Below are 21,095 nucleotides of genomic sequence, written 5' to 3'. Positions count from 1 at the left end.
TGTAGGCAGCAGTGCAAGAGTTTTTGTCCACACAGGGTTTCTAGTTGGGAAACATCTTGATGGTGGCTCTTGGGATCGTGTCGTCCACCAGTTTCCCAATGAACCCTACTACTGCCTCCATAAACTCGCTGACATCATCAGTGCTGCACCAGAAAATGTCCCAGTCCACATCATCCAGAGCGTCCTGCAGAGCGGCCACCGATTGGTCTGTCCAGTGCATGACCTCCCTCTGAACCGGAGTTTCCCATTTCTGCCTTTGTTTATATTTTGGTATGAGGAAGATGGCGGCATGGTCCGACTTACCAAATGGTGGATGAGCTATTCATAACAGAACCCCCCCCCCCCCCCGACAGGTGCATCCACAGATGGCCGAGAAAAAACTAGCCTCGGTGTACCCCGGCCTCTGGGACTTGGACAGTATGTTCCCTGAAGGTAGCCATGATTGTTCCTCTGGTTCATACCCCTCTCAATCAATTAGGTAATACAATTGATCCATACGCCTGTGAGAATCCAGGATCTCACTTTAAATAGGAAGCAGGTGGATTGTCAAGAGCAGAGCCTGTAGAGAAAGGGCTATATTGAACTGGTTTTAGCAAGGAGACATGGAAGGTCAGAATGATACAATGTAACCGAGGGCTTATTTTACTGCAAGAAGACCCTGATCTCATGTTACATGTAGATACTCATACTCGCTGACCTGTATGGAACACAGCTGTGGGGCGTCAGCGGCAGTTTGCAAACATTTGTTGTGACAGGATGGTTCAGTTTAATTGAACAGTTGCCAAATTCCAGTTCTTGGCTCTGTTGTTGAACTAGTGACATGCCAGAGCAGGGATGTCAGTAGAGGTGTCATCCCATGGGAAGAAGGCTGGCTGAAACACACTGAAAAGGAGTTATTTGTGTGGATGAGTACTTTAGTGAATTACGTGCATATTCTGCCCAAGGGAGCTATTGAGACCAGTTAGAATGAGTAGTACACTAGTTGCCTGAGGAATCATCCTAATTCCTGGTTTGTCCTCTATGCTGCTCTGTTGGACTGGGGATGATGACCTAAGGAAAGGTCTTGATGTGTCTCATGACGAGTCTCTCGAAGCACTTCATGATAATGGATGTGAGTGCGATGGGACGGTAGTAATTGAAACACGACAGCATGGGTTTCTTAGGCACGGGGACGATGGTGGTAGTCTTGAAGCATATTGGGACCACGGCACAGCTCAGAGAGATATTGAAGATGTCTGTCAGGACATCTGCAAGCTGGTCAGTACATTCTCTGAGCACATGACCCGGGATGTTGTCTGGTCCAGCAGCTTTCTGTGGGTTAACTCCACGCACATCAGCCTCACATCAGCCGCAGTCAGGCAGAGCACCTGGTCATTTTGCAGAGGGATGCATAGAAGTCATTCAGTGCATCTGGGAGGGTGACATCACTGTCACAGGAAGGTGATGTTTTCTTGTAGTCAGTAATGGCCTGGATGCCCTCCCACATGCGCCGTGTGTCACCAGTGTCTTTGAGGTGTCCATGGATCCTCTGTGCATGTGCACGCTTTGCTTCCCTGATCGCACGTGACAGTTTGGGTTCTCAGTAGCATGCACACCTCAGCAGTCATCCATGGCTTCTGGTTGGGGCGTGTGGTGATGGTCCTGGAGACAGTAACATTATCAATGCACTTGCTGATGTAGATAGTGGATGCTGTTTACAGTAAGCAGCTCATGCTCGAGTTGAGCCTTATAGGAATTTACTAAAGAGGTCCTCTATTACACTGAGTTTGGGGATTCATATTTTGCAGACACGCTCGTATGAACAGGTTCCTGTCTGTCTCAGAGGTTGATCCAAGGCCCACCCGCTCAGCCCAGTCCTTAGTAAAACAGGAGAAAAGCCCCGAGCACAGCTCATCAGGCCCATATCTCTCCAAGAGGCCTGCACTTTAAGTAGGAATTGCCTCAGCAACTGAAAAGGTGTCAACGTTAGTGTGCCATTGCTATTCATATTTGGGAGGGTGTCATTGCTAACCAACTCCTCCTCAGTAAACCTGGGCTTTAAATATATCAGAACAGTCCAAAAATCAGGTTGTTAATTGAGCATATTTGGTGCCTTCCTCCAACACATCCAAAATTAGTCTGCATGAAGATTAGTCTGATCAGGTAAACTGTCACAAATATTTTTAATATCAGTCATGTTAGGAGGCATAACTACACACTCTCACCCAGCATCATGAATAGAGCAGAAATATTCATGGGGGGCTGGAGCCATGGTCCAAAGTCTCACCCTGCTGTCAAGAGATGTGGTTAGGATAGAGGGCTGGTGTGGGCTTGCCACCCACACCTCATCCAGAAGCCCCCCTCTCAGCTTCCTGATTTAGCTCTGATGCATCCATGGCCTTTGGCACAGAAACACACAAACCAACTTGATTTCTTCTAAATGCTATTTATTCTTTGAGAGTCTTTGTTGAGACTGGGGTTAACTGAAAATGAAGCCAAGAACACCATTGCTGGACCATAAAAGAGCTTGTGAAAACTGTGCTAGAAAAATGCCCATCAAATAAAGAATCATGGATCTCAGCAGAGAAGTTGTGGCATGGCTTGTTGCCACACCCGAAGAACCACTGCTTTCATCACCTTGCAAAGCTAGATTGAATTAATGCTGACCCTTGTGCTCCTTCAGACTGCAAGTAACCCATACAAATGAAGCAGGCAATATTACAAATACTTTATTCAAGTAACAAAACCAGAACCATTTTGAGAAAGACCATTACACTCAGTATCCCATTTAGACTGCATCAAACAGCCTCAAATTGGAACAGACGCTAGTGGTTTTACATTTGCCTCCAATAAGGAATCCTTGTCCCACCCACTGGAGTACATGCTTAAGAGCCCTTTGTCAATCCATATGCTGGATGAGGTTTGATCAACCTGTAAAACCCAAGTATAAAACATTGGATTTGTGAGGAGATTGACCTTCTGCATCTAGGATTGGGCAGCCTGTACTGAAAGCTGTTAGTGGCTGGAGAACTGGCCTTTTGAGACATCATGGGAATTCAGAGGTCCAGGAAACCGTTGCCTTTCATGTGCACCACCCCCTTCTGCCCGACGACTAGTAGAGGTCACACCAGAAGCCCACATTTGGGAACGGGCAGCCAGTCCGAACGGCTGAACCTTACTCGAGAAACGGGCAGCCTGTCCTGACGCCTGGACGGTGCTCAACAAACGGGCAGCTTGTCCTGATGCTTGGAAGTTGGGTACAACATGAGAATCCAGATATCCAGGAAACCGGTGGCTTGAACGTGCATCATTCCCTTCAGACTCACGATTGGTAGAGGTCACACCAGAAGCCCACATTTGGGAACGGGCAGCCTGTCCCAAAGCTTGGACAGGCCTTGAGGAGTGGCCAGCCTGTCCAGACACCTGGATGGGGCACAATGAAGGGGCAGTGGACAAATCATGGGAATATATATTTCCAGAACCGCTTCTGACCTTACATGGAACCATCCCATCAGATTCATGGATTGTGGAAACCAAACCAGGAGGCCACAAGCGGGATAATGTATTCTGATCTGAGGGCTGGTAGGGGCTGCCGGGGTGGCCTGCCTGGCCCGAGGGCTGGTAGGGGCTGCCGGGGTGGCCTGCCTGGCCCGAGGGCTGGTAGGGGCTGCCGGGGTGGCCTGCCTGGCCCGAGGGCTGGTAGGGGCTGCCGGGGTGGCCTGCCTGGCCCGAGGGCTGGTAGGGGCTGCCGGGGTGGCCTGCCTGGCCCGAGGGCTGGTAGGGGCTGCCGGGGTGGCCTGCCTGGCCCGAGGGCTGGTAGGGGCTGCCGGGGTGGCCTGCCTGGCCCGAGGGCTGGTAGGGGCTGCCGGGGTGGCCTGCCTGGCCCGAGGGCTGGTAGGGGCTGCCGGGGTGGCCTGCCTGGCCCGAGGGCTGGTAGGGGCTGCCGGGGTGGCCTGCCTGGCCCGAGGGCTGGTAGGGGCTGCCGGGGTGGCCTGCCTGGCCCGAGGGCTGGTAGGGGCTGCCGGGGTGGCCTGCCTGGCCCGAGGGCTGGTAGGGGCTGCCGGGGTGGCCTGCCTGGCCCGAGGGCTGGTAGGGGCTGCCGGGGTGGCCTGCCTGGCCCGAGGGCTGGTAGGGGCTGCCGGGGTGGCCTGCCTGGCCCGAGGGCTGGTAGGGGCTGCCGGGGTGGCCTGCCTGGCCCGAGGGCTGGTAGGGGCTGCCGGGGTGGCCTGCCTGGCCCTCTTGGGAATCTAGATGTCCATAACGGCTACGGCTTTTACATGCTTCATGCTGGCCAGGTTGAGGGCTTGTGGACGTTACACCAGAACCCCACAGCTGGGATTCCTGAGACCACACTGCACTCTGGAGGCTGGATGTTTGCCCTTTCTTTGACAGCTGAAAAGGAGTGGTCCCATACAGGTGCCTGCTGCTACTTTGTTGAGCCCCCCTAGCAATCTGCTGCCTGTCAGAAGTGTATGGACTTCGAAATCCTTGAGCACTGGAATCGGTGTCTACACCATCAGAAGACCCATGGTACAAACGTCCTTGTGGAAAAAGGCGACTGGACAGAGGAGTATTTAATGCAACATTGCCACCAGTGTGTTCATGGGAAGAGTGACCCTGCAACTGGGTTTGGGTTACAGTTTCAGGAAGCTTCTGACCACTTTGGAGAACCGACTGGTAATATCCTGCTGTCCCAATTTCAGTCAGGTCTTCTGAAAAACCCTTTCCACTGCTGGAAGCCCACCTTGACTTGGCAGCTTCGTTCTCACTAGATTCTAGGCCTTGCTGCAAAAACGGGGAGCTACTTTCCATGGATGCAACACTAGAAGGCAAGTCTCCCATATCAGTAGCATTTCCAGGCTGACCTAAAGGATTTTCATTCCACACTTGCAGGACAAAGGAGAAAAAGCAAGGTTACATTCAGAACATTTGAGCAAGCACAAGAGAACCAATATCTTTCTCCAGTCTCATACCTCTATATCCCTCTGCATCTTTTACTAATAATAGTGCAGTGAGAAGTAACCAAAACCTACAAGACAAAAGAACATTTGTTCATGAAGATAACTCCCTGTCAGTGTCAGACAAAATACCAGCACAAATGATCCACACCATATGTTTACCTCCTGCTCCACCACATCATGCCTCTAGACAGGATGACCCCAAACCCAGGGTGTAACAGCACCTTTGTCTCTCTCTGAGACTCACAGGCAAACAGATGCTTCCCTTCCTGCTTGTGTTCCTCTTAAGCCTCTCATTAAAGTTAACCTGATAAGGATCACCTGGTCAAACTCTTTTCAGCTGTTATATAAGCAGTTACAGGAACTGAGGCATGACCGACGCTGAAAAAAAAAAAAAAATAGTTGGTGATAGTAAAGTATAACTGTAACATTGTTTTAGTACCAGAGACTGATTGTAGAAGAGTTAATGTGCAATTAATTTGTTTGTTTGTTGTATGGGTAACTGTGTGCCAATTTCACTTCTCTTTGTTTATGGCTGGTGAGTATTTTATTTTGCCAAATGTCCTTTACTAAGCTTATCATCCAAATTTTCTACAGTTCTATATTTGTTTGGTGCTATTGCCTGTCTTTTTGCACATCTTGATTATAGTTGTATATAATTGTAAATTATAGTAACATTTTTATATCTATCTAGGTTTCTCAAGAAATTCTGGACAAAGCCACTTTTATGGATTCACTGCCTCTGTAAAAAAAACAAAAACAAACAAAAAAAACCCAACTATTAAAAACCATTCAGAATTCTAATTTGTGGGTAAACCAAGAGTGAATCCTCAATCCTGTAGTCATATGAAATGCACTGGTGAAAAATATTTAAGATTGCTTGACTGTGTGGAAATGGTACATTAGCAAATGAAAGTAATCAAAAATGTTGAAACGATGTATAACTCTTTATAATTTGAATCACATCATTAATAAATCTTCTGCATGCAGTTTTAAGAACATTCTCATTCCAGATTTGACTGCCATTCTGAAATTTGGCTTTAGTTTAGCTCAAGGAAACTTGCTGCATAGTAGGTTAGCTTCACAGTGTATGTTGCAGTAGCAACTATCCTACACTTTTGCTGAGCGAAAGGACCAGTTTACATGCTCTTGATCTCATTTAGTAATTCACTGAAATAAACAATTTTAAACTTGGGGGGAATTAATTTTTTTTTTCTTTTTTAGAACTTCTTAACTCGCCCAGCTCTGTGATGAAGACCTGTGTATTTCTCTTCTGAATTACATTTCAAAAGGCGGATCACATGACTGGTACTTTGCAACAGCTCTTGACATCCACTTCTCAACTTGCTCCTTTACCTATTTTTATTCAAAGTCTCATTTTGTGATTCAAACGTTCCATGAACTCAATTTTTAATTTGAACGATAACTGTACTTAAAGTGACCAGTACTTCAGGTTCGATCTCCTCAGGTTACCCTCCGTCCTCTGTAGCCGCATCAATCCGGGGAAGTCGAGAGACACTGACACCAGTGTGAATCAAGAGAGTTCCACTTTATTGAGGAAAGCACAAAGTATACATGTGTCCTATATGTACTATCTAATCTACAGGATGATGGGGGCGGGGGGGAAGTCAGACATGTTCTAAGAGTCTATGTAGAAAGCAAAGAAGCAAGGCTAATACAGATTAGATGTTCACTGCATGAACAAGCAGGAGCTGTCCCTGTACCAGCCATTAGCTACTCCTGTGCTTAGAGAGAAAAGGAGGGGTAAAGGAGACAAGAGGAGGGAGCGGATGATCTCGGGAGACCGTCAAGCCGTCATGGCTGATGAGCAGAGACCTTGTGTTGGGTGCCTGAAGACAGAAAGGCTCCAGTGTCTAACACTCCCCCTTTGATTCCAAGAGGAATCATATATCAGTATATAGACTTTGCTCATACACAGGCACCAAGGCAACAATTGCATGATTAATCACAGTGGTGTGATTACAGGAGAACACGAGTTTATAAAACAAGATCACGGGAGAACATGTGTTTATAAACCAAGATCCCTGAGGTCCAATAAGGTCTGTCAGCCAACTGAACCAAGAATCATCAGCAGGTGGAGGCTCAGCAGTAGCGGCCTTCGTGTCAGTAATGTTCTTATAGTAACTAAAGATGTCAAAGCAACACGTTTCGTTAATGACCTAGCAGCCGCCTCCCTCCTTTGCCAAGAGGAGATCTAGGGCCAAGCGGTTTTGCAAGACAGCGGTTTGGATTTTATCTACTTCATCATTGAACAATGCCAGGGCGTTTTCAGTCCTATTGACTAAAGTAAGCACCTGCTATGCCAAGTCATTAATTTTGTTAAGTGCTGCAGTAGTTCCACCTCCCAGGAACAAACTCCAAACCAAGTTTGCTCCAGGGTTAGTCCATGGGTTGGCCAGTACGTTCCCATCATACCTATTAGGGGGGGCCGGGAATTACAAACCTTTTAGCCCTGCCCTGCGGTAACATGATCGACCGAGACCGGTACCCAGGGTGTATGGAACGCCTGACATACCAGACAATCCTTCTCTGGCTCTACCTCTCCTGCCGCTACCAGGGAGACCACACAGGCTAAATTACCATTACATTGCCGTTGATGAGTCTAAAAGCACTCCAGCCCCCTTTTGTACCCATCGAGACTGAAAGTAATGCCAATATTATCACACAGATGGGGCCCATTATTCATACAGTAAGGTTTTGCATACAATTATCAGGAAAACAAGGAGAGAAAGGACCAAAGAGTCTGCAAAGGATGTTAATAGGCAGATAGGATAGCTATCAATTGAAAATACCAATTTATAATATCAACAGGGCCAAGGAGTACTTCCTCTGTGTGGTGCAGCCGAGGGGCAGTCCCCCAGCATGAAATCGTATAACAAATTTTGTATCATATGTGAATGTGTTAAGGTGCATTTGGCTTGGCGGACGTGTCAGCTACTGGTAATTTCTTCGGCGGGTTGGCGTGTATCCACTGTACCGATCCCAATGTTAGCACAGCAGTTCGAGTCACTGCGATCACGGTTGTTGGGGGTCCGTACGCAGCTTCACCAACTTTCTGAGGGTTCAATGATTTGACTAAAACAGTGTCACCTGTAGTAGGCTTGTCTGTGGGAAGAGGGAGAGCACAAGAGACATTACCACGCACACTGTTCAATTTCTCAATCAACATTTAGGTGTAGTCTGCCAGGATCACGTCCGTGTCACCTGAATGAGAAACACCTGGGTTACCTCTGACCCATGGGGTAAATTATCCAGCAAAAATTAACTCAAATGGTGCCAATTTGGTGGTGGCACTGGGCGTCATTCTGATCTGACATAACATTGCTGGCAGTAGATCTATCCATTTCTTTCCTGTTTCCATCATAGCCTTTGTTAACATTTCTTTCAATGTATGATTAATTCTCTCAACAATGCCAGATGACTAAGGGATGTGAAACTTCCAGTCAAGAGTTAGGTAGGTGCATAGTTTCTGAGTTACCTTAGAAATGAAACAAAGTCCCTGATCTGAATCTATTACCTGAGGCACACCATACCTCTTTATTATCTTCTTGGCTAGGATTTTAACCACAGTGCAGCGTCTTAATTAGAACAAGGAAACGCCTCAGTCCACTTGGAAAACCTGTATACAATCACTAGCCGATACTTCAACTGACCACAAGGTGGCATGTGCGTAAAGTCTATCTGTAGTCACTGAAAGGGATATTCAGGAGCCTTACCCTGGTTGCTTCTAGCACAGGTTAAACAGCTATCTAGGAAGAGTTTTATAGTTTTACATGTTTCAGGTATACAAAACTGTTTTTGAATGTTAGCCGTCACCCCCCCCCCCCCCCCCCCCTTTGTGCAATATGTGAAATCCTGTGAAAAGGACGCACAAGAAATGGCAAAACAGATATAGGAAGGGCGATACACCCCTCCGGGTCACAGATTAGACCATTTTTATCATGACTACATCTTTGATCAGCCCAATGAGAGCAGTCCAGTCATGTACCCTGAGTCTTTAAGAAATGCAAATCGATATCAGTAGGCACCGAGCAATGAGAAAACATGGAGACAGCTTCACATGTCGACGATACAGTGTATGGGCATGAGGGGGCATTAACAGCTGCCCAAAGTGCAACCTCATCTGCCAAGGCATTGCCAGTGGCCGTGTCAAATCCAGAGATCGTGTCCTGACCCCTGACCTTTTCGACAGTCAGCCGAGCTGGTAGTGTACATGCAGACAAAAGTGCAGACACTAATCCTGAATTAGAAATAGGCTTACCATCCGAGGTGCAGCACCCCCTGGAGTGCCAAATCTTACCGAAATTATGAGCAACCCCAAACGCATGACAGGAATCAGTATACATGGTGACAACCTGATCCCAGGATAGATGACAGGCCCTGGTCAATGCCATCAGTTCAGCTGGTGAGCAGACCTGTAAGGGCAGACAGAATATCCGCAGGGAAATTCGGAGTCAGACGGTGTAAAACATGAGGCATCTACAAAAATGTGATAGGCGTGCTAGCGAGATCAGAGTGCATGCTCAATGACTCAAGGATAGCCTCCATTCGTGGGGCACAGAGTCAGCAGAATGATTTAGCGATGTCAAAAGCGATTGTAACAGACTAGCAGATGAACTCAGGGTTGTGTGTGATTTAATGGTTCTGAGTGGCGCAGAGGATGGCCTCAAAGCCTGAACGGTGCTGTGCCATCATGTGCTGTGTTTGAATGTTATTGAGAATAATAATAACTTGATGTGAAGTGTGAAGAACCATGGTATGAGACAGTGCCAATTTCTCAGCGTCAGTGACTAGCAGGGCCGAGGCAGCCCTGGCGCGTAAGCAGGCCGGCATGCTTGAACGACCGAATCAAAAGTTTTGGAAAGGTAGGCCACAGGGCCATAACTGCCACCATGCTCTTGACCCAGGATGCCCACGGCTATGGAGCCGTTTTCAGAAACGTAAAGGTGGAAGGGCAGATTATAATTCAGCAGGCCAAGCGCTGAAGCAGAGCACAAGGCCGATTTCAGAGTCCTAAATGATGCATGGCTTCAGTCCAGACCAACGTATCAGGACAGTCTTTTCCACAGCCCTGCCTGTGGACTTTATCATGAAAAGAACAATCCAGCACCCATTAATCAGACCCAGGACGTCTGTAAACATAGAGATATTTGGTCTGGAATGGATCGTCATTTTGCCCTGTTCAAAAGAGAGAGAGAGAGAGATTCATTTTAAACATTAAATCATGACCCAACAGGTTCAATGGAGAACCAGGAATAACTGCAAACCGATGCTTCAAAAGAATTGAGGGGTCATCTGGACTTCTAACGGACAAAGAGTGCATTTTAGGACAGTTCACAGGGACCCCCAAAATTCCCACAGAACTAACGGACGAACCAGAAACCGGACCAGTGTAACAGTGCGAGCTAAAGGATGAATAGGTGGAACCGGAGTCCACCAAAAATGAATAAAAATGATTATCGATCAGCAGATCAATAAGGGAAGTGAACGAAAATCACCAGGGGTGAGCAGGGATGTTTGGGAATAGGCAAAAGATGGAGCTCGCTGCTGTGGAGAGCACGTGTGCAAGTTTGAGTGTATACTGTACAGGACATCACATAATCCCATATGTCATCAACCAGGGACTCCCACCAATACTTCCTCAGCAATAACTGGTAGTACGTGTAACCCCCAGATGTCCACTACACAATGAAGTATGTGCCCATCTCACAGGGTCACCTCTCAGGACTGTGGGTACATATTGTCTCCCTGGGGGTGACAAAAAGGAAAAGACGGAACTGGTTGATCTGGTTTAATCTCCCGAAAGCCTCCTCAGCCTATGTATTTCATCTTAGTCTCCTGTTAGCCTGCCCCTTGAGAAGATTGGTTAAGGGTGAAGCTATTTTGCCAAAATTCCTGATAAATTTTCTATAAAAATTAGCAAACTGCAGGAACCTTTGTAACTCCTTAATGCTTACAGGTACTTGCCAGTCTACAACAGCAGTAAGCTTTTCAGGATCCATTGAGATATTCCCCACAGAAATAGCACAGCTTAAGAAGGTTAGGGATGTCCAACGGAACTTACATTTAGCCTTGGCATAAAGGTTGTGTTGGGCTAGAACAGCAGCCACGTGTTGTAGATGTGGTAAATCTACATATTGTCGATATACACAATAAGGAATCTGTCTATCATATCATGAAACATCTCATCCATGAACACCTGGAATACAGGACTATTGGCCAGGTCTTACGGCAGTACCAGATACTCTGTCTGCTGTGACAAAACAAGCCTTCCACATAGCTCCTTGCAGCTTTTCATGTGCAAGGGAGATCAAGGGCAGGGGAAAAGAATACTTCATGGTTACCTCATTTAATACTCTGTAATCAATGCATGGTCGTAAACACCCCTCCATTCTTCTCCACAAAGAAGAATCCAGCTGCGAGGGTCATGTGGACAGTTTTCTATTAAGTCTAGGAATGGTTATGTGACTGGTTTCAGCTTGATTGATGAGTTAAGTAAATACCCCATATCATGTGAAATAAAACATTTATTAGAAGATTTGTGTCACAGTACACTGAACAATTTTGCGCCCTCAAACAAAACTGTCTACAAACAGTGTTAAAGCAGAAAAATAAATTGGAGGTTTTCAGATTACAATTACATTTATGGCATTTGGCAGACGCTCTTATGCTAAGCAACTTACAAACGTGCTTTGTCATTTACTCATAAAATGTATACTAGCCAGTACAGTAGGTCAGTGTTCAAGATACCATTGAACTAGATAAGCTTGGAGTGTAACGCGAGGAGGCAGAGCACGATGCGTGGACGAGTTGTGTAAAACACAATTAGACGTTTATTCCAATGCACAAGATGACGTAGCTTACAGGCTATCATGGGTTAAACATTGACTACAAGTAACGTTTAAACGAGACCTTAAATACACGCATGACAACGATGAAGAACGAGAACTAGTTGTGAGACATGGGGGGGGGGGCGTGGTCCTACAAACGAACACACATACACACACACGGAGACGTCTGGGAGGAGGGGCCGTATCGTGACATGGAAAAAAACTTCTCATTAACTATCATCAAAATAAAGAATCTCATTATCTATCATCAGAATAGACAGAATAGAACAGCAGATAATGTTTATAAATTAATATTTCCATGTCGTGTCTTTGTTTTCCTTTACTTCCTTGTTTCATTCCTTGGTTTTGTTTTCTCTGCCCCTCGTCTGTTCCTCAGTTCCAGTCGGTGTTTTGGTTGTCCCTGCTATGTTCATCTTCGTCTGATTAAGCCTCGATTGTTCTGATTATTTAAGCTTTAGGTTTTGGCTTCTATTTTGTCAAGTCACGTTCTTCTCAGTCATGTTTATATTATGCTCCTAGTACTGTCGTCGCCATTTCTTTTCTATTTACTCCGGTCATGCATTATGTTACTCCCAGTGTTACCCCTTTGCCTCTTTGTATTTTGCCCTTATTAATAAACCGCTTCCTGCATTTGCGTTCTGCCTCTTGCCTCGTTCCTGCTGGAACTGTAACAACTGTAAATAAATTAAGATCAGGCCATTATTGAGTCCCAACTTCCTCCAGACATTACTAGCAACATGCGTTCAGATTTCTTCAGTATAGAGATTAGAATTAAGCAGCACATTTTCATCAGTTACAACCAAAAGGGCTTCTGAGGCTATGGAGTCTGAAGGTCTCGTCCTGCATTATGGAGCTCAGTCCTGTTGGGAATATCAATCTGTATGTTGTACTCTACACCAACCATGTGTGGACTGTAGATTCATTTGCAAAATTTTTAACAGCCAGAGGGGATCCCTTACTAAATATAAGCAATGTGTCTTAAAACAGCTTTGCTCTCATTTAACAACAAATAATAAGCATTAAATAACATGCACTTGCTGACCTTTGACCTGCCTGTGGTTGTTCTTGTTCTCATGTTATGCTCTAATTAAGCATGAACTTGAGTAGCATTCTAATGTAATAAAGTTAACATGCCTTATGCAAAGCACCTACCTCAGCGCTGGCTGTAATCAGACCTGATGATGTGAATTGTAGGTCTCTGAAGTGTAGGTCTCTCACACACAGAAAGGACAAACTGACCAGGCTCCACTATAATATTAACATGTGTACAGTCAAGACACTCAAGCCATAGTTAAACTCATAGGTTCTATGGCACCTCTTTGCAGTGTTGGTAAGTAATAGCCACTGCTAGTCAGCTTGCCCTAGAGAGTTCATCTCAAGCTTTCGCTTGTATGAAATGAAGTTCATCTTAATAACTTTTCAAAACCCAAATTCCCAGCCGTCTTAGTATTAGTTTGAAAGAGGCTGATCTGTTTCAGACAAAAATGCACCAATGTAAGTTGGCTGGTGGGTGCAGAGAGCCAGGTTTATGTGGAGACCAAAAATGTCTCCTCATGTCATAACTGTCTGATGCCATTACCCGAAACCCAATACAGGAATTCATAGACGGGGTAGGGAAGAGGAACCCAAAGAGAAGGTTGAAGGTGCTGAAATGTCTTTTGTCCACCCTGTGCCCCCTTAACTTTTGATGAATGGCTTCAACTGCTTTCTGTAAAGTGAGACGCCCACCTGACTCGGGTAAGGTGGGGGCCGGCTGGGGACATTTTGTGAAATCTGGTTCAGATCAGCAGGTGCTGGTGTTGAGGAGTGTTGGATCTACCATCTGCACAAAAGCACACCCCACTGTCTTTGCTGCCCCCTGATCACAGAACCAGGTGGCATCTGAAGGCAGCTGGCAAACAAGCCCAATTTTGACAGATGCCCGAGATCCACTGAGCATGCTGCAGTCTAGGAGATACTCGGACTGACATATTTTCCCTTGTGCCATAGTGTTGCTGTAACCAGTAGTCAGAACAAATGCAAGAGCCATAAGTGGCTCTGATTAGCAAATAATAACAATTACCAAATAACACAGAAAACATCACTCACTTGCCAATTTGTAGGAACAACCAGTGCATCTTGGTAATGCACTGGACTCTCAGCACTTTAATCTGTTTTATTAATAATAATTTTTGCTAGTTATACAATTTCACATTATATCTGAAATATCAAATTGGATTGTAGTTACCTGGCTTAAATCAACTTCTGAGTTCTCCTTAAAGGAAAATAACACAAGTTGTTTTTTTTCTGCATTTGTGGTCCCAGTTTGAGAGGAGCAACAGACTGCACTGCAACATTTTCATTAGAAACTTTTTCCACTTTCTCCCATACTGGTCAAAAGCATATGACCTGACTAGTTAGTGTGGGTGGTTTTAACATACTGAAAAAAAATTCCATTTCTCAACAAACAGGAACATGAAATGAAGTACAATGACATTATTAATGTTTATACCATAACAATTATAACACATATACAGTTATAGACGCAAACTCGCTAGATAGTTGTCTGTGAGCCAGGAGATTTCTGTGTGGTTATACAGAGGAGCAAGGAGAAACACAGCAGGCTACATTGCTGTCAGCTTCAGCTATAGTGGGCATGACCTGTAAAACACAAGATGGACTGTATGAGTGTGGATGTGTATTGTACATTGATGCTAATGAAGAAACCATAGAGTGTACAAATACAAACCCTTCCACAGTTTGCATCATTAAAAAGGGGGCTTTTGATGTGAAAATGACAAAAGTAGGATGAAGTGTGATTGGTCTGAGGGTACACAAGGGTGAGGAAACAATGATTTAACTGAGCATAGTTCGTTAAATTAAACTCTCAACACTGATTGTTGTACTCTGCCATGGTGGATATGTTCGGTATAAGGACAGAACATTGCTGTGCTGTGAGATGTGATATTATCCGAAGTATAATTATTCAAACTGGAGTCTATAGCTGTAGTGAGGAGCTCAAGAGAGCTCAATGATGGGAAGAACCTGTTCCTGAGCCAAGTGTTCTAGAACTGATACTCCTGTATCTGTAGGAGGTTATACAGAGTGTCACTTGGGTTCAAGGGGTCCCCAGTGATGCTATACACAGTGCTGATGATGATGATGATGATTATTATTATTATTATTAAGCTACATTTATTCAGTTCCTTTCTCAAACTCAAGGGCACTTTACAGTCAGATATCACAGACTGTCAATGGTAGGTAGCTGTGTCCCAATGACTTCTCACCTTCCTCTTCTGTCATTAAAATTGCATGTGTGCTCACTGGGAATGAAACCCATGACCCTGGTGTTGTATCAGGTACCAGCTACAGGACCACAATATTCATATTCATTTTTTAAAATATTTTATTCATATTCATTCAATATTTATATATGCTGATTTCTTTGTGTAAGGTGGGCTTGAATCCAGGTCAGCTGGGTGATGACACCAACTGCCTACTGGGTGAACAGTTAGATCTTGGATCAGGTAAAACAAAAGGAAAAAACTAAACACCACAGCGAGCGTGGAAAAAGGGAGAACAAAGGATGCCTCGGGAAGAAATTGCCACCCTGATGAACTGAGGAAAACCAAACTAAAACTTCCCAAACAAAACCAGAAAACAGGGAGGAACTAAGGGAAGCCTCGGGAGAGAGACAGACTCGAAAGGGGAGGAGACGTGTAAAAACACGGACACCCTCGCAGCACAGAAGTAAGGTGAAGCACAAGGGGGAAAACTGGAGAGGGAAGGGGACGTGTAAAAGCACAAACAACCTCAAAGACAAGAAGTGACATGTAGCACAAGGGCTCAAGCACCTAACATTACCAGCTAGGCACTTGGCTCAGAATTTTGGCAAAGACCCAGCACTGAATGATTGGGTCACTGGGCTTATATAAGGTCTAGCCCAGCTGTTGGGTGTTAAGCCTGTTTAGTGGTGTGTGTGAGACTTGAGGCCTCCCTCTGGTGGCCGGAGGGGGCCTCAGCCTGGCACCAACCCTTACAATTTGAACCTGCATTACATATTTATTTATATTCACACATATACGATGATACCTTTGATCTGTGTTACACATTTATTTATATTTACATTTAAATGAATTCTTATGAAACATATATAAAACAAATTCCCCACTTGCCCTCCCCTGGGTGGTCTTTTTGCTTCAAGCGTGGGTCCTCTACCAAAGGCCTGTAAGCTTGAGGATCCTGTGTAGTATTTTAGCTGTTCCAAGGACAGCACTCTTCTGGAGCTCTAGAATATTGTTCATGGGATCTGCTGGAGCCATTCTTCCACTTTGGGGGTCACAGCCCCTTATTGCTCTGATAATCACAGGAACCAATGTCACTTTCAACTTCCAACTTTCAACATCTCTAGCTCTTGTTTCATCCCTTGGCATCCCTTGGCATCTTTTCATGATGTTCCTGATGTTGCTATCACTTGGGCTTGTTCCATCTATCAGTATGGCCCTCTTCTACTGTTTGTCCCTCACTACTAGGTCCAGTTGGTCATTACCATTTTGTCAGTCTCTATCTAAATATCCTACAGGATCTTGGCATGGTCATTCTCCACTGCTTCTGTGGGTGTATCCCACTTAGACCTTGATACATCCAATCTGTACTCAGCACAGATGTTTCTGTATACTATGCCTGCCACTTGGTTATAGAATTCCATATATGCACAGTCTCAGTGCTGGATTTGGTGTGAAACCCTTTGTGTATTGTGAAGAGTATCAGGACAGGGCATCTCCTTGGCAAATCCTGTACTCAATGGTGACTCATTCTATTGGCCTGAAGTTGGCCCCTAGGGACATCTTACACAGCTCAACTGAGTTCTAATAAAAGCTCTTAGAGTCCTGTTGATGTTATACAGCCTCAAGCATTCCAGGATTGACTGAATCATAGGCTTTCTTATAGTGAATCCAGGTGACGCACAAGTTGGTCTTACAGTCTCGAGTGACTGTTTTATCCAGCAGTAGCTGAGGCTTAGCTCCTCTGGTGTTCTTGCCAGTGCCTTTTTTGGCCCTGCTCATGTATTAAGCCATGTGTCTACTCATCTAAGCCACAATGATTCCAGACAGGAGCTTTCATCTTGTTGAGGCAGGTTATTGGATGGAACTCAATCAAATCAAAATCAAAATTGATTTCTATTTTTATATTTACTTATAATAGCCATTAAGGGCAACAGAGAAGTAGTTGGCTTGGGTGGAGGTGTGGTGGGCTATGGGAGGGGACATCAGGGAGTGGTGGAAGTAGCGAGTGGTGATTAGGCCTAAAGAGAACTGCCCTTTTCTGGGGGTCCTTCAGGATCAGGACTGTCCTGCCATTCAGGGTGGGTTCTATCCATTAGCATCTGATTTAATTGTGTTGCCAGGTGTATATGAAGAGCAGTCAGCTTCTTCAGCCATTAGGCATAGACCATGTCTTGGACCTGTCCAGTTCTTCATACTTGAGACTCTGCCTGGATGTCTGCTAGTGTGATGCTTACTGGATCCTGTTCAGGGAGGTTGCTGTGGTCAGCTCTCAGGTTCGATAACCTCTGGACAATGTTGTGTGATACCTCCTTCTCCTTTATGCCATTCCAGTATTGTTTAGTCTCCAGCTTTGGGGGGTCTGTTCTCATGCTGTTACACTGCCACCAAGAGGGCACTTTGGATGGCCCATCGGAGAATATCCTGTTTATTCTCATGGCTTCTACTTCTCTTTGTATCTCTTCATGAACTGTTAATCTGTTAATCTCCAAGGCCTCAGGTATGGACAGATTGTTGCACTTCTCAGTTACATTTATCACACCTTTCTGCATTTATGATATCTGGCTGACTTTCTGTGTTGCCTTTATCTTGGCCTCTAAGTATCACTGATACTGTAGCATATATCAGCTGGTTGGTCTCAGTGATGGTTACAGTAGTGGTTGTCTGTAGTGCTGCATTCACATCTTCCAGCAGCCTCTCAGGAGCCTTCTTGGTCTTGGTAGTCTGCTACGACCGATGTCAAGGTTAGCCTTGATCTCAGGTCAGCAGCTCAGGTCAGCAGGAGGTGTTGAGCTTAGTGCATAGGTTCATTGGCTCTTGGTTCCCAAAACTGGTGTGTGTAGATGATGATGATATAATTTCTCCTCTAACCTGGCTCCACCTTGCCATAGCATTTGTGTTGTACCTTGTCAATTTCTAGTTGTGACAGCAGTTGCTGCTTTTAGATGTTAGAACACTGAGTTAGTAGTTGTTTCGGTGTTAGTCTAGATGTTTTGAAGCATCCATAGTTCCCACATTCTCTGCATATTCCCTGTCGCACTCAGCTCGCTTGTATAGTAGCATTCCAACAGTCCTCTGTTCTCCACTCTTGTTCATGAGTGCCTTGTATTGATTCCAGTAACCCACTTTTTATCAGATTGCCCTGTTCCCCCAACATCTGACACAGACCTTGTCGACCTGGGTGGCATCCGAGCCAGTATAACTCTCTTATGCTCATCTCTCATTGTTATTGAGGTAGGCGGACAGCAATAAGGAACTTGCCTAAGGGACCACACTGCAGATGCCCTGGTCAAGGCATCAAACCTCTGGCTGGCTAGCTCCGTGGATTACACCACTGTAGAGGCAGTCAGGATTTTAAATCACAACATATATCTACGTATTTTTTAATGAAATCTTATTTGCACTATACTTTGGCTATAACCAGTGAATTTTTAACAAAAAGGATGGCCAAAAAAGTAGTCAATCTATGTCAATCTATGTGTACATTAGAATGCCGTCATGTAATCAGGTTCCCTGGAAGTAAGAAGCTTAAGATATGGCCATGGATTTAATTTAATGCATCTTAGTGTTAATACATTTTCTTTACCTGTGAATGATTGACTATTTAATATGCAAGAAAAAGTAACAAAAATGTTCATAATCAGTATTGTGATTTTGGTTGAACCCTTTCTTTACTTCAGTCCAAAGCAGCTTTGTTTCTCAGCTGATGCTATAGCTCATTGTGTATGTCAGCACTCAGATTGGGTCATGTTTATATATTATACTTACAGAATGCAGATATTGCTAAAGCAAGACAGCATATGGCAAAGACACATTCAGATGGCAGAAGAATCACTCTCAGATCCGTCAGTGTGCGTTCACCATGTCCTAATGATTGAAAGAGAAACGGCGATCACTAGGACTTTCTTTAAAGAAGATTTTGTGATTGTAGAACATGCACTCCTCAACCGATAAAACACAATTATGTAAAAATATGATCATATCTTCATGTAAATGCTGATATGAACAGACTGCTACATGTAGCAAAGGTATTCTGGTCTATTAATGTGAAGCTGCAATTTACTATAATATAAGAAAGTATATGTCTGTATAACAATAACAATAACAATAATAATAATAATAAAGAAGAAGAAAAATAATAATAAAATATAATACATGTCTAAGATTACAAATCAACACTACTTTAAACAGTTATGAACTGTAATTCAAAGAGTAAAGCAACATTTTGTTTAATTTTCATAGGTTACATAAAAGTGCCATTTATACATACACACAATTATACTAATTAGTAAAGGAAACAATTTAAAATGCAGAGCTCACTGACGTGTTTTCAGGATCAGTTCTGCTATTAATGAGATGGAGTTCACACAAATGAGCCCGACTGCCCCAAGCATGTATACAATTGTATATAATTGCCCTGTAATAGTATGCAAAAGGAAAAAATTATTAAGATCTAATTTTCTGAAGAAAACACTGACTTGATAAAATAGTTCAGTTAATCACACAATCGATGGGTTAAACACACACATGACGTTTAGTTTGGAGCTTAACAGTGAAAGTGCTGAAGTTGGATTTCTCCTGATGTCTCCTGATCTGACCATCAGGCTATTGTTACAGACAGAGCAGCATATTTCTGAAACCTCGTAGAAACAAATAAGATTTGATTTAATGCACTTTGAACCACTATAATGAAAACACTATAATGGACACACTATAAGGTCATTTATAAAGTCACACTATAAGGTGCGTGTGTGTGTGTGTGTGTGTGTAAATTATTCTCATACACTATATAACATTACTCTGCAAAGGTTGTAGGCACCTATGAAATTACATGGCAATAAGTGTTCCTTTGCAGGTAAAACAATAATATAAGAACAATATAACAATAACATATAAAAATAACAATATAATATAACAATAACAGCAACAACAATAATAATAAATATCTTGGGCATGACATTGAACTGCATCCAACAATGAATACACAAACAAGAATAAACCCATGCCACATTGCATAGGTAAAGAAGGGTCACGTACTCCAGTGACTGCTGAACAAGCTGTAGTAGAAAAATCAGCTATTGATTGCCCTGGTCCTCATGTAGTTACCTAATCAAGCCTCAATCTCAAGATGATCTATATTTTATGGCATCATCTGCGCAGGCAAAGTCCACCATATGGCTACTAAATGAACAAGACTAAAGTGGACTATGTAGGAGTAATACTACGCTGTTGAGAACAAGTTTGTTTACCACAAGGAGATGGATCAATAAAAAGAAGCTCCAGCTGCTGATGTCCGATGACAGTGTCCCACACCTGAAACCTTAGCTATGCTAGAGAATGTCAGAAACAGCATCTGTAATTACCATCGCAGTCCCCTTGGAAGGTGGCTCAAGACCCGAAATCGGACCAAGAACAATCAGCAAGCTGCAGGATACCATTTAATTAGCCATAACAAACCATTATCTTAACAAACCGCGCCTTACAAAGGCAATTTGTGAGCAAATAGCAGCTGTGAATCAAGTTCAAGTTCAAGTTCAAGTTCGGTTTATTTGTCACATACATAGTCATACACAGTATAACTCGGAGTGAAATGGTTGAGAGTGCTCTGTCCAAACTGAGGAAAAAGAAAACAGGGGTGCATAGAGAAATATATATCTTTGATATCCAAGAACGACTAAGTTAACCTCACCTCACCGAGTCAAAAAGCTGATGTAAGCAACAGCTACCGTCAATGCCAGAGACTAAAAATCATGACATGAACCCAGAGATTAATCAACATGGAAGAGAAAGAACTGGAACAAAATCAATAAGCATCTGAAAGACCATCCTTAGTGAACTGAAGAAACGAGTCAAAAGCAAACAAGTACACGCCCAGGCCAAGCTCATATTTCACTGAGCAAAAATGCAGAGCATTTGCATTGCATTTTTTAGATTTCGCTCATCTCTACCAAGAAATAAAAGTGAAGCTTCAGGCCACGACTCAGTGACTGAGGAGGTCCACAATGAGAAGAGAGCAGTTCTGA

At 44.1% G+C, this 21,095-nt stretch overlaps 1 protein-coding gene and 1 long non-coding RNA gene across 19 annotated transcripts in view; both read right to left on the bottom strand.

Annotated features, from left to right (window-relative positions):
• The window catches only part of LOC118242396 (uncharacterized), a 69,998-nt gene that overhangs the window by 32,229 nt on the left and 16,674 nt on the right, over nucleotides 1-21,095 (bottom strand). Inside the window, exons 16-19 of one of the 18 annotated variants that reach the window (XR_014117255.1) lie at nucleotides 19,600-19,705; nucleotides 19,397-19,489; nucleotides 18,841-18,939; nucleotides 14,421-14,449 (exon numbers count right to left, since the gene is read on the bottom strand). The exons of 12 other annotated variants lie outside the window; for them this stretch is intronic. Coding sequence is in view for 4 of the 6 variants with exons in the window: in XM_035533304.2 (XP_035389197.1) it covers nucleotides 14,430-14,449; nucleotides 18,841-18,939; nucleotides 19,397-19,489 (212 nt within the window). In the remaining 2 variants the exon portion in view is untranslated. Of the gene's footprint in view, nucleotides 1-8,817; nucleotides 9,374-13,888; nucleotides 14,450-15,237; nucleotides 16,145-18,840; nucleotides 18,940-19,396; nucleotides 19,490-19,599; nucleotides 19,713-21,095 lie in introns of those variants that run through there. 5 more of the 18 variants (XM_035533305.2, XM_035533304.2, XM_081697948.1 and 2 more) reach the window with 5 other exon arrangements.
• On the bottom strand, nucleotides 4,601-5,307 carry LOC145651386 (uncharacterized). The gene is made up of 3 exons (XR_014117310.1): nucleotides 5,100-5,307; nucleotides 4,953-5,008; nucleotides 4,601-4,865 (listed from the first exon to the last, which is right to left on the bottom strand). It is a non-coding gene; the product is annotated as an uncharacterized LOC145651386 (long non-coding RNA).

This window comes from Electrophorus electricus, chromosome 15 (assembly GCF_041902795.1).
Source record: "Electrophorus electricus isolate QZ-2024a chromosome 15, ASM4190279v1, whole genome shotgun sequence".
Lineage (NCBI taxonomy): Eukaryota > Metazoa > Chordata > Actinopteri > Gymnotiformes > Gymnotidae > Electrophorus > Electrophorus electricus.
The sequence above is the reverse complement of the archived record's forward strand: the minus strand, read 5'-3'. Positions and strand labels throughout refer to the sequence as shown.